The sequence below is a fragment of the Agelaius tricolor genome, unplaced genomic scaffold (genome assembly GCF_023055355.1).
Source record: "Agelaius tricolor isolate 1412-34295 unplaced genomic scaffold, bAgeTri1.0.p SCAF_34, whole genome shotgun sequence".
NCBI classification, from domain to species: domain Eukaryota; kingdom Metazoa; phylum Chordata; class Aves; order Passeriformes; family Icteridae; genus Agelaius; species Agelaius tricolor.
The window spans coordinates 3,357,270-3,371,075 of record NW_027269294.1 but is presented as its reverse complement, the minus strand read 5'-3'; the positions used below and the strand labels follow the sequence as shown (position 1 = coordinate 3,371,075).

The 13,806-nt window shown below is 42.2% G+C and overlaps 2 protein-coding genes across 2 annotated transcripts in view; one reads left to right on the top strand and one right to left on the bottom strand.

Moving 5' to 3' along the window:
- Nucleotides 1–10,387, bottom strand: part of METTL14 (methyltransferase 14, N6-adenosine-methyltransferase non-catalytic subunit) — a 36,341-nt gene extending 25,954 nt beyond the window's left edge. Inside the window, exon 1 of the mRNA XM_071452464.1 lies at nucleotides 10,348–10,387. The gene's annotated coding sequence lies outside the window, so the exon portion shown is untranslated. The remainder of the gene's footprint in view (nucleotides 1–10,347) is intronic.
- Nucleotides 4,054–13,806, top strand: part of PRSS12 (serine protease 12) — a 33,443-nt gene continuing 23,690 nt past the window's right edge. Inside the window, exons 1-2 of the mRNA XM_071452461.1 lie at nucleotides 4,054–4,527; nucleotides 12,203–12,341. Coding sequence (XP_071308562.1) covers nucleotides 4,209–4,527; nucleotides 12,203–12,341 — 458 coding nt within the window. The 5' untranslated portion in view covers nucleotides 4,054–4,208. The remainder of the gene's footprint in view (nucleotides 4,528–12,202; nucleotides 12,342–13,806) is intronic.

The window sequence follows — 13,806 nt, the reverse complement described above, 5'->3', positions numbered from 1 at the left end:
ACCTTGGATAGGGCTATCAGTGGCAGTGAGACAGGACTGAGTCAGGCCTTTACTTGTCACCAGTATTTTAACTGAATTCCATCAACAGCTGGAAGTGCTCAGCTTTTCTAAAATCTCTGCTGACAGCACACTGCATGAGTGACTCAAAAATAAAGGTAAGCAGCTTTACTGAACACAGGAAGAGGCTAATCAGTGAATTTTCCTATTGATTCAAATGGCAGCAGAATTAGACTGATTCTCCAGCGGAATTTTAAATGCCGGGTATTAAATATTTTGTAACGCAGGACTACTATTTTTGCACGGTTAACCCACACATCAGACATTTTCACCAATTCACATGAACCACTCATTGAAAATTAGTCCTCTAATAACCTGTATCCTCACATGATGCAAAATCAGAGCCAGCCACAGAGAAGAACTGTCAAGTGCTTTTAGAAAAATATTGGGATGAAGGAAGCTCTTGAGTAAGTTTCCTTTAAAGCCTTGCATATAATGAATAACCCACACTGCTCTGTATTATATGAGTATTTCCATTATTTCCATTTCTTGGGTAACCTAAGGAATCTATGCACAGAAAGATGAGGGGAGCAGGGGGTGTTGAAGTGGTCAGATCCATTCATAACTAAGAATTATTTATTATTATTTGTTTTATCAACAGTTTGGTGTTGGGGCTATCAAAAATCAGTAGAGAAAAAAGCAGCCAACCCTGTGGAATTGTACAGAAACTAAAACCTATTCTGGCAGATGATTTCCAACTGCTGTCATGGAAGTTGCCAGTCACAGCACAGATTCCCCAGCTTTGGTCATTGGTGTTGGTCTACAGGACTGCTGTCAAAACAAGCTAAATACCAAGACTAAGTATTGGAACCATTTTGCAAAATCGGGAATGGGCTTCACCTGGAGCCAGTTCACCCTCTGTAATGTCATCTTAATGGGTTATTTTCCCTACCAATCCCAAAAGACCATAACAAGCCTTTGCTTTCCTATAAAAATACAGGCTTTGTTAAACACAGATTACTGACTTGAAATCCCCCAGTGCTGCAGCAGGAGTTTAACTTCCAGTTTCCACAGATTTGTGATTTTTCAGCATTTTTTTTCCTTTTTTTTCCTGAAAAGCTGGATGCTGTAATTTCAGAATCCAAGCTATATCTAACGCCCAGATTGATTTTGAGGTTTCCAAAGTACTACTTGCTTATTTTCCTAACTAAGAAAACATATTTTTGATTTCCTTTTCATTTGCAATTCCTTATTCATTTGCATTTCCTTTTTCAAAAGCAGTTCAATTTGTGAATGAGTTTTCAATAGTTTTGTACAGTAGAGAGAACACTTTTTAAGGTGGCTAAATGCACTAAGAGTATTTCATATCTGGAATCTTTCTAAAGATATATCAGAGTAATAATCCTCTGTTTCTTGCTTCTAAGTATGTGAAGGTAGAGTCCACCCTTAAAGCTTAGTGCAGTTCTTTACCGTTATTTTAAGTGTGAGAGTCCATTTTAAGTCCAAAAGAATCAAGCTTCTCCAGACCACAGTCTATAAATGTAACTCTTGCTTTGTCTTTGCTCTTTCCAATAACTTTTGAGTGATTGTGACTACATGTGACAGAGGCAGTAGTCACAGAGATAATGAGCTTCCTCTGAGTGTGATAAAAGCAGTCAAGCAGATCAGAGTGATTCTCTGCATGGCACCTGTAAGTACCAGAGCCGCAGGACAAACTGTGCATGTGCTCAGACTGTTCAGACACCAGAGAAACAATATGGGGGAGACACTCAGAAATGCTCAAGCCAAGAGAGAAGCTGCAAGCAAAGTGCCAAGTGTACAGCCTGCAAAAAACCTTCCATCAGCTCCAGGATTCCTTAAAAGAGTCAGTTCCTCTTTACAGTAAGTTTACTATTATGTCTTGAACGGACGCCAGACTGCGTCCCTAATTTGTAAATTGTAACAAAAGCTTAATTTCCTGTAGCATTAACAGACCTCATATCATAGGGAAAGCTCATTTATAGTTTCTAAAACAAATGAAGGCTCCTTCTGCTTATAAGGTCACATCACAAAGAACAATCATGATAAAAATTAAAATCTGCAAGATTCAATCTGTACATGTGGATCCTTCCATTAAACATGCACCCTGTCTTGGGAGTGAATCATTATGACGCTGCTTTTTTTCTTCTTGATGCGTTTTTTGGAATTGTAGTTACTTCCAAACCTTTTTCCCTGAGTAGCCTGCCCTCTTTTCCCCCACCTCCTGCTGAGTACCATTTTGCAAGCTCAGGCACAAATACCTCTACCCAAATAGGTAAAGAAGGTTCACTGCACAGCCCACACACCTTGGGGAGGCAAATGCAATCAGAATACACGAGTTAAGTGCCAAGCTCCCAGCTTTGCCTGAAGCACTTTGCAAGACTCATCATACTCATTTGTTCTCTTCCCCCTGTGCTGATCAGGAGAGCCCTTTTTCTTCCAGACTACAGAAGGGTTGGAAAAAGAGCTTAGGTCAGGGAATATGAAATATTGTTACTTGATGCCAAAAAGTGTTTACTAGGCAATGAAGGAAACCTTAACCAGCTAGGCTGAGCATGCTTTTAACTGGTCCTTCCCAAAGGATAAAAGCAAGCAACTTGTCATGACAGAAACAGAATTTCAGACAATTTAAAAATGGCCATAATGAGTTGCTTTCAGGCTAATATCTTGTATATAGTCAAATACTTTGAAAACAAATTAAATTCTTGCCAGTCCTGATGTTTTTTAAATAATGCATATCCATATCCCCAGAAGAAATCTCAGCAAGAAAGAACAATCTGTGCATTTCTGTCCACAAAGAAGTGCAACAGACACTGTGATAGCATAGTTTTCACGTTGCTGTAGAAACCCCAGCAGAGTATGCTTTGTGAGTGATTAAAATACAAACTGTAATGCTCCATAAAGAATTAACCACAGATAAGCAGAACTAAGATGAACACAGGCAATCCCAAACACTACGTTACCTGCTTTCCTTAGCATTGGAGCTCTTTTGTTCTTATAAACAAAAGTTTAAACTGATAAAGTTGCATTTTGCACCTTTTGAACAGTTTGGAGGTTGCTAAAGGAAGGGCACAGTTCAGTGGATATATGTGGCATTTTGCATGGAAAGCAAAATCACTCTCTTTCTTTTAGACTTTTGTCTCAACAAAAGATAGTGGAAATACTCATGTGCTCACTCAAGAACCAGATTAACACTTTCCAGACAAAACAATTAAGAGAGGAAAAGGGGACCTTATGGAGTGAATCAACAGACTCACATTACAAATTGCCAAATAAAGTGTACGTGCTCCATGAGGCGGAATTGGACCTCAAGAACGAACGGCATAGATTAAAACCAGCAGAAAAGTAAAACATAGTAACTAACCCAAACTAACAAGCAAACGATGTGAGACAAAGAAGCCATCTGACTGACAGCCAGCCCGGTGGGACAAGGAAATCAGAGATGATCAGGTCATGCAGACCTCTGCAGCGCTCAGAAATAAGCAGATTACTATTCAGAGCACATGGGACTGGGATAATGCTAAACCCTCGAAGACATTTCACGGCATTTGTTTCCAGCCCCTTTGTTCCCCGCTAACACGTCTGGAGATCTCTCCATCCCCTGTGCCCCCAGACGGCCCTGGGGGCCTCTCGCCCCGAAGCTGGGCGTCCCAGGCCAGGCTCTGTCCCGGCTCCTTCTGCTCTTTGTGAGGCTGTCGGAGGTCCGGGGAGAGGCAGGCACGGGACAAGGCAAAGAAGGTGGCTGCTAGGGGAGCGCCAAAGAGAGGAGTGGGGTGAGCCTGCGGTGAGACCGCGGGCAGAGCAGAACTCGAAGGGACGCCGGCGAGGGTGAGGGATGGTACAGGGGTGGTAGCCCCGAGGCTGGCGGGGGAGCGGGAGGGAGCCCCGGGGCCGGGCTCGGGGGACGCACCCCCCTGTAAACCCCGCCGGGGCTGCCCGAGGGGCCGTGCCCGTGGCCGGGCGGGCGCTCCGCTCCGCTCCCCGGCGCGCTGGGCAGGCTGCGGCAGGTAGGGAGCCGACAGTGCCGGGGCTGCGCCTCCCCTCGCCCTGCCCCCGCGGGCCGGGCAGCCGGGGGCGGGCGGCAGGGGTGTGCGGCGAGGGGGATTAGCGGGACGCCGCGGCCCCGCCTTCCCTCCTCGCATCCCGGGCGCGATGAGAGGGGGAGATGGACCCAAGCTGGCGGGACTGGCACCATGACATTCGCCGGCTTCGTGGTGGCGCTGGTGATAGGGGCGATCCCTGGAGCCCGCGGGCCGGGGCAGGTCTCCGCCAGCCTCCCGGCCGCCCGCGCCCCACAGCCCCCCGCCGGCTGCCCCGCCGGGGGCTTCCCTGCGGCCCAGCGCCCCTGGGCACCGGCGGCGCCCGCTCTGCCGCGCCGGGGGGCGGCGGGCCGGGCGCCGCGGGGCCGCCGCAGCTCCTGCGCCCTACCCGGCGGCGGCGAGGGGCGACCCGGCTGCGCCCCCGGAGCCGGCCGGGGCGCGGCGGAGCGCGGCCGCGCTGACTGCGAGCGAGGTAAGCGGGGAGGGGGCGAGCCGAGGCAGGGGTGGCGGCGGAGCGGAGCGGGAGAGTGCGAGGGGCTGAGGGACGCGGTGGGAGACAAACGCTGAGAGAGCCTTGGCCGGGCGGCGGCGTTCTCCCATCCCGTACCCGGTTCCCTGCCGCTGGAGGGAACGGGGAACGAGGGGATGGACACCGTGTGCCAAAGTGACAGCGAAAGCTGTTCGCACAGGAGAGTTAAACTCGTGCATCAGAGGATGCAGCGGAAAGACGGAGGTCCCGCCTGGGTTTATTTCTCCGCTATTCTAATACTGGGTAGGTGAACAGCGTTTCAAAGCTGCGCCATGAGCGTTCAGTAGGCTCAGCTTGTCAAGGCTGGCTGGCATTCCTGTTTTGTAACCGGGTTCACTTACTGGGAAAGCACTTTGTCTACAGAAGTGAAGTGGCAGAAAGAGAAATAGAAGGATGCCTGGCTCCAAAGATGAGATGTTTACACAGTATGACTTTCTTTGCCTCCCCCTCCCCAGTCTTAGGATAATGGGGTTCACAAGTTAGTGCTGGTGCTCAACAACATCTGTGAGCTGAGCCAAGAGACTTGTGCTCCCCTCACACACTCCGAGATGAACTCCCACTGACTTCAGTGGAAGTTTTCAATGCGTAAGGACTGAACAGCAATTTCTGCATCCAGCTCTTGATCAGCTTTACATTTCATCAGTGTTGGCATTAAATAAATTGATGTACAGTCTGGTTTTGAGTGACTTCACATTTTCTCCCACATTGCTCTGGTAGTATCTTCTACCTAAATAAGAATTGTGTCCTATCTATAGCTATACTAAACATGACCAAGCATAATTGTTGAAATGAAAATGAAATTTCCTTGCTTCATTATCCTTCCTTTTACATCTTTGGTAATAGCACAAAGTCAGCAGGGAGATAGATCGTTAATATTACTTTTTTGTTTGTTGTGAAAGCCGACTTTGGGTTGTGAGGGTTTTTAAAAATTAATTTACCTTCAGATGACTGAAAAGGATTCTTATCCTTCTCTTACAACACTACCCATAGAAGGTGTGTGAAAAAAAGGTAGTTTGAACAATTATAGGTATTGGTACAAAATACCCCATGAAGAGGATATGGAGATATCAAGGTCCCTATTGATCATTTACACATCAAAAAAATGCAGCTTCCAAAGCTGTGTTCCAAGTCACATGTACTCCTTCAAGAAGACAGAATGATGTTATGCAGTACAGATGTTTCTCTGGGAAGAATACCAGGCAGCTGTTGGCATGGAGGAGAAAACAGATATATTTTTTTCACAGATGAAAAAAACCCCAGAAGACTTCATGCCCTTTAACTGATCTCACTTTCAGAGAGGGTACCACAGTTGCTTCTCTAATTTAGCCCAGCATGTTAATAGTTTTCTTAGAATTCTTCAATCTGGTTCCCAAAATACTTTATGAGGACTTAGTCTAATATAATAGTGAAGAACACAGCAGTTTATTGCTAAGAGCCCAATCTTGCACTTAGTAAGTTTCAGAATCCCCTGTAAGTTCAGCATGAAGGGGATTTAAGCAAAAAAAACCACTAAAAATGCTACATGATTTGGGTTTTGCTGTGTTTCTCCAGTCTTTTCAGAATGCTGCTTTGTTCCGCCAGAAAAAGGAAATTCAGGTTGGCCCCTGCTAAAAGGGAAGACACAGCTACTGAACAATAGCCAATACTTTGTAATGGACAGATCATCTGTTCCTCTTGGACTTGGTGGTAAACTCCAGTGGCATCACCAGGGCCAGTGTCTGTCCAAAAGCCTCCATGGGGCAAGATGAAAGAATTAAGAGAGTTTGTGAGATGGCTAAAGGTGGAACATGGACACAAATCAAGCCATTTGTCCAGAAATAAAAGATTCCTGTAACATTCCCCTGAAGTATGTTCCTTTCTTACAAGAGGCAAAAAGATGCCAGTGAGGCAATGTCATGATGTGGTTATAGCTAGAGAGAGACAGACTGCTCAGAGAGAAACTTTAGTACCTGGGCTAAGGAAGCCCATACTCAGTGTTAGGCACCTGCCATAACTAAATACAATACCATATTCAAAGGCTTACCTGTAAATCTCTGGGTTTTTCTAGCTTAAATATTATAAAATATCTGCAAAGTTAATTGGCTAAACTTTGTGCTTATGCATATGTTAAATTGTTTTATATTTAAACAGTGACAATGAAATTTTTTTAAAGTGCCTTTGCAATTATACTGTACAGTACTAGACTAAAATCAGTTTTACTGTTTAAACTAAGAGGTTTTGGTGTTTCATTTCCTTCCTTCTAAAAATATCTGGGTAACATTACTTATTCATGCCTTGAAAGCAAGTAAATGAAATAGAAATATATATAACTTAACACGATTAACCAAGGACACCAGAGAGGACAATAAATGAATATGAGCATACTCTGCACAAAGCCCCTCTAAGTCCACCAGAATTTAGTATTTTAGTTGCTGCTAATAACAACTTACCTGTGGTCTACTCAGGTTCCAAGAACGAGGCCTAGCTCAGTACCTGGGAGCAGCTGCTGTCACACAATGTTTGTGTGGCACATAGTTACAGTTTTGTGCATATGTTGTTCATGCTATGTTGTTACACATATAATTTAAGGCACTCTGAATGAAGTGGGTTAATTATTTGCTTTTCTATTACAAAGAGGTAATACAAAACAAGGTAAGTGCCTTTGTCAGAGGTCAGTGGCAGAACTGGAAATAAAGTACAAAAGTACACATCTCCAGGAAGGCCTGACTTTAGAACCTTTCCATTAAAATTGCTTTTATCAAAAGGTGATTCCACTAATGTCAATCACATAAAGGTTCACTAAACTTTTGTGAGAGAAAAATCAATCATCAGACTCATAATCTAAACACTAGATTATTCTCCCTACCTGTTATACTATAGTCCAAGCAGTTGATGGAATGACTTCTGGGACTTTGGTTTTTTCCAAGAGCTTATGATTAGAAGTGAAACATGAATGCCCATATTTTCCTTCTAAGAAGCAGCTCCTCTGGAACCATTCTTACCCGAGCTGCACAGAGCGAGACCCCTCATTTTCTCCAGCTCTGCCCACATCTGACAAGTGCAGTCCTTCAGAGCCTGTTACATTGCTTACTTTCAGTTTAGATTCTCAGAGCTTTAAACCACTGATTGCTGACATGATGGATCTCAGTGCTGCAGAGGAACCAACACAGCACATTACACACTCAGTGTATACAATATTTATGAAAGTTCTAATATAAGAATCCTTGAGTATGCAATACTGCTACTGATCCTCAAGATAGTTCTTAAAAAGTAGTTCTGCTGGAGGCACCCTTTTTCAAGGTTAAAATGCCTGGAGAAAATAACTGTAATTTTAGTCTAAGAGCAGTGCTCAGGAAAGTGACAGACAATAGCATTCATTGATCACAGTGAGCACCATGCATAATTTTGCTGAAGTTAACAGGATTCATTTATTTTATTTTAGTTAGGCCTGATCCTGAAAGGGGAGTTTCCATTGATTTGAACCAATGTTAGGTTTTACCTGTGCTACATGCAGCTTTTTACAAGTACCTCATACAAACCAGTGAATTAGTTTTATTCTGAAACTGGGATAGACCCCTTTTATATGTATTATGGATCATCCCCATGTATTCTAAATACTACAAGTAACTGTGTGATCCCATGGGATATAGAGCATATATCAGTGGGAAACCTTCACACTTGATGTCAATTTGGACTGACCTAATTGACTCCAAGACAGCAGAGATGAATTGTCAATGCAGGGCCTTTCAGAAGCATTGTTCCACATTGGAACACCTTGAATATTAGTGCAGAAGTAAAAATATTTGTTGTTTTTACAGATTTCCAAAATTGAAATTACTTCTCTTGCTTTGCTTTAAATCTGCCATTTCAGAGCACGCTGCACTGGGGTGAAAGGCACAGGCAATTTTTACTTCTGATTCCTATTTTCCCAGCCTACATTTACAGCCAAATTGCAAACCTTTGGACAGTGTATACCAAGAAACTATGGCACGCCTTCAGCCAACATCATAAACACTACTGCTGCAGCACTAACACATACAGCAGAAGTGGAAGTGATTCCCATCCTATTTGTAATTCAGCCACACAGTAACAATGCTCATGCCCAGTGAAACATAAAAAATAAAAGAGTTTGAAGTTACCCAGTGACTCTGCACATGAGAATGTATAGGAAAAGAGGCCAAGCACAACAGTGCAATTCCTTTGAAGCTCTTCTGCTTTTCTGAGTTAATTAAAAGTTGGCTGGGTGGTTTTCCTCTCCCTGTTTTCCTGAGTGTCTCATCTTCAGCCTATATGGCAGGTGTTCTGGAGCAAGTCTCAGCAGCACCCACTGGATACCCTTACTTCCTTGCATTTGCAAGTATAACTTAATCTCCTTTCAACAGTGATAGCAGATAGGAAAGACTCTGACTTGGGCAGATACCAGGACAACTAAAATTACCAGACTGTATGTAAACAACAGGAATTGACCCTCAGTAACCTCAGCTAAAACAAAATGACAGTAAATGCATACATACTTTCTGAGTATACTCATTTTTATAAATGAAGGCATTTCTGTCAAGACAGCAGATTGTATTTTTTGATAAAGGGCTGAATTAAGTATGTCCTAAGACCACAGTATATGTCTAGAGCTGTCTCATAGGCCTGCTTTGTGTCCTGTGCCCTTGTTTCTAACTACTGTGGGGTCACATCACCTCTCCTCATCCTCCCTCTTCCTAACCAGTGCTGAGGAGGGCAGAGCCATGAGCAGGATCCTGGTGCTGCTGCTCTCTGTTGTTGAGCTTTGTGTTGAGGCAGGGCAGGTTTGATAAGCACTTTAAGCAGAGGTCTGACACCATACTGAACTGGTGGAGAGCAGAAAGAGTAGATACTACTGCATTAGTTCTACTCCCAATGGGTTTATAGTTTTGTTCAGCAACAAAAAGAGCTGAAAAATTATAGCTTAAAAATCTGAGATGCTACTGTACCTCTGACTCCAGAAACCTAGAGCCTCCAGTGCATACACTTAAGCCAGACATGTTTTGTAAGAGGGAATGCAGACACTCTGCAGAGTTGTTGTGCTCCAGGGGCAGCACAGAGGAAGCCCCTGAGACACGTGTTTGGGTGCTTGAGGCGTTACATTGGAACGGGAGTAGACTTAACCAGTGAAAATAAGAATTAACCTGTATCCTTTCAATCATGCTAAATATTAGGTTTCTTGCTTCCTATGAAGTGAAAAAGTATTTCCTGGCAATTTTACACTGCAAACACTGAGTATCTTGCAATTAAAATATTAGCACATAAAGAGATAGTTGGTAATACAGCATAAACACACACCGTGGCAGATCATGTTATCCTGCAATTCCCTAGGATCAGTTGACATAGGAAACACAGAGCTGTGTTTCATCATGAAGAAAGAGTTTTATATACTGGAAAGAAAAAACAAGCTACTGTAATGAAAGTCTTGATGTTGAGGTTCTGTTTTATGAGGTATCACTACTGTAACTAATGTATCTCTTGATCTGGTAATATAACTACCAGGTGTCTGAACACCACAACATTTTCAGTAAACAACAGAGAAATAATTTTCTCATTAGTACCTTTGATATGTTTGCTACATAATTATGACTTGGTCATATGACAGAGGTTGAGATGTACTTCAAAGTACATGTACATTATATTTGGTGAGCTCTATTAAATGGCAGATTTAATATTACCTACATGTAAAAATAGGCTTTCTTTTTATTTCTTTCTATATTAATTCATCAGGTGAAAATCAAGAATATTTAAAATTGGTTGCAAAATTACCTTTAGCAATCCTCTTGTGTGTTTTGCTGTATGTGACTAAGTTCTTCCACCACTGTCATTGGGAAATCTGTAAATACAGAAAGAGGAGTGAGCCAAATTCTGCCATGGAGACTTTAGAAGAAAATTTTATTCTTCAAGTACTCCCTTATTCAAGTATTTGAATAGAAACATTGTGTAATGTGTACTCAGGAAGCACTGTATTGATTTCAGTAGGTGTCATGCAGCACTGTAAGCAATCATGCACTAAAATAAACTTATTTTTGGAGATGACATCTTCAAACTCGCTTTCTGGTATGTCAGGAATCACTTTGCTATGAGTGCAGTCGATGTTTCAAGTGAAAATAATAGTCTATACAAAAGTCTGGTGAAGAGCAGAAATAAACAGAATTCCAAACTCTGTCTGTCTGTGACATACAGAAAAAAAAACAAAGAGAAAAAAATTAAAGACAGATAAATGATGTGCAACATGTCTACAGTATAGTTATATTTGACTCAGTAATAATCCTCTCTCAGGAATGATAGCTTACTCTGTAACATGAGTCAAATAAATGTTGTTTGTAATTTACTGCACAGTAAGTTACTGCTGAGAAAGTAAATTGGAGGCAAAAAGGAACACGCCAAGCCAAACATGAGGTTAATTAATTCCTTGAGTTATTTGGCAGTTGTTTGGCTTTGTGGTTTTATAAAATACACTGAACTAAACCCAGGACAGAGGCTGAGAAGAAAAAGTGGATCTACCTATTATTATTATTATTTACACAAAGATGAACACAGACACAATGAAATGCAGGCACAAACACTGACTGTTTTCATCCTATTGCTAAACTCCTGCAAACTGGATGATGGTGTAGCTTCTAAGTAGATCACAGAACAGAAGCAGATGGATTAACTGGGATTTCAGACAATATGAATTGTCTGAATATAGCTGGGCTGTGTTTGATAATTTAACAGAAATGTTTCTTGTTGAATTACTGTCATGATTTTCTCTGTTTCTCTGTAGCTACCCCTATAACCAGCTTTTCCCACCTTTGCCAGGGGCACTTGGCGACCTTCAACAGTAGATGCATCAGACATCTCAAGTAAAACTACTGTAATACAAAAATGCAAAATCTGCTATTTTTCTTGGATTTCTGTGCTCTGTAGCTCTCAATAAGCATTTTTCCCTCCCCACTTCTTTCAGACAATTCCTTATGGTTTTTAGCTTGCTTTGTCTGAGAGTTTGGTAAAGACCTCTCATGAATTAATAGAACTACATGCAGTGTTCTTCTGTCTGAGAAAAGTATGAACAAATGCATTCTTTGGCTAAAATAAACTGCTGTCATCTATGACATGCATAATGTTACATGGGTCAGAGCAAAAGCTATGCAGTCCATGTGGTTATTTTCTGATTCCCTTAAGGTCAATGGAATTTTGTGAAAGATAAAAGTACAGCATATTTTACACAAATATATATATATATATACATATACACACACTGTATAAATATATATATATACACACACATACATATATATGTTTTGCTCATTTGGGTAGAGGGAATCACATTTCAATAATTATGTGTCTATAAATACTTTGTGAGATCTTTAAGTTATAGCATCAGAAGGATCAGAAATATGATGCAGTTTCAGTATGGGGAGAATAATGCTTTCCTCATGTACAAAAAGGGCTCTCTTAATTTGTGCATCACTGTATGAGAATGTTAGGTGCACCAGAATGTTTCTTGGAAACAGCTCAGTATCCATGAAACAAGAACTCAGGGAAAATGAAGTTCAGAGTCTTTTGTGTGGGATGCCTTAACCAAGCAATAGATTATCTTGGAGGTGTAATTGTTTTATTTTTAATTTTTGGTAACTAGGGTCAGTGAGACTCCGGGGAGGCAAGAATGAGTTTGAAGGTACAGTGGAGGTTTATTTGAATGGAATCTGGGGAACAATCTGTGGGAGCCATTGGGACAATAATGACGCGACAGTTGTATGTCGACAGCTTGCACTTGGGTAAGTTTCAGTTCAAGTAAAAATCAGTCAACTCATTTTCATGATGTTTCAGTGTAAAGGACAATCTGCTTTGTAAATCCTGGGGGCTTTTTGTGTTTGATGATTGCTTTTTTCTGTTTGAATGTATTTGAATGCTGAAGCTGTTCTTCCCAGAATACTTTGCTGGCTTCAGCTGCATTACACTTCTATGAGGAAATCAGTATTTCCTCAGAAAGCTGAAGATCAGGAGCAGACTGTGGCAAATGCTTTGCTTTCAAAGTGAAATGTGTGAACAGGGCAGCAAGCTTCAACAAACTGGACATCTGGGAGATGTCCACATGGACAGAATTACGTGGTCTGATCCTGATCTCACACATCTAAGCGTAAATTAACAGCTCCAGTGAGGTTATTGAATCTATAACAATGTAAATGGAGCCAGGATTAGACTCTACATGGGCTCCTAATCACAGGAAAATTCCTAATTCTCAGGGGCAAGAGGTTATCCTAGTAATCACCCATTGTAGTATGCCAAATGACACCCGGAACTCATCCTACGTTTTTGGCAAATGGCAACACTTCAGAGCTACAGCCATACTGGACAGGCTGAAAATCCCTGCACTGTCCTCACTGACCATTACTTCCCAGTGCTGCCAGAATGCAGTTAATCAACAGCACCCTTTAGCATAATTTGTCTGCCTTTATTGCCTTTCTAACATTTCTTTCACTCACATACCAAAGCACTGGTTTTGCTTGCTACAAGCAGTAAGGGGCTTTTATAGCAGACTTGCACTGTGACATTCCTAATGATTAATCCACTTTTTAAGACTGCTAGCCAGAACTAAATCTAAGCTGGTTTATAATGTTCAATACCAATCTGGACACACCATGCCAACTTATAAAAATATAAGGATTAGATGAGATAAAAGTTCAGCCATCTGGAGGCTGTGATTTTGCTTATGACTTCAGCTGTCTACGTGCAGTGGCTCCTTCCCTCATTTTCATGTGAGTCCTATCTGCTCTCTATACCCTGAACATTTCAGCTGAACGAGGCTGCTGTTAGCAAAAGTCGTTCAGCAATACGGGTGAATGGTTTTGTCTTTTCAACAGAAATGGCTCAAAGCTGAACCCAGGCCAAAAAAGCCCCAAGCAAACAGTAGCTAAAACTTGGAGCTGTCTTGAATGTTTCAGAGAAATTTGGATCTCTGTACCACCAGGTGAACTCATGAGGTATTACTGGTGCTTTTCAGGTGCTCCATCTATCTGTTCCTTTGATATCACCATATTTGGGCTTTGTTTTAACTTCATTGTGCTTTGCAAGGAAGAGAAGATGGCTCTTTAAGTGTTGCTGTAGATTCAGCATGAGAAGGAAAAAGAGCTGTTTATAAAATGTTCTGGGTGGATGGGAATGGCTGAATGGAGAAAAATGGATGGGGGCCTGATCTGATGGAGTGTGAGGTGGTGGCACTGCCCCATCATCACAGCCACA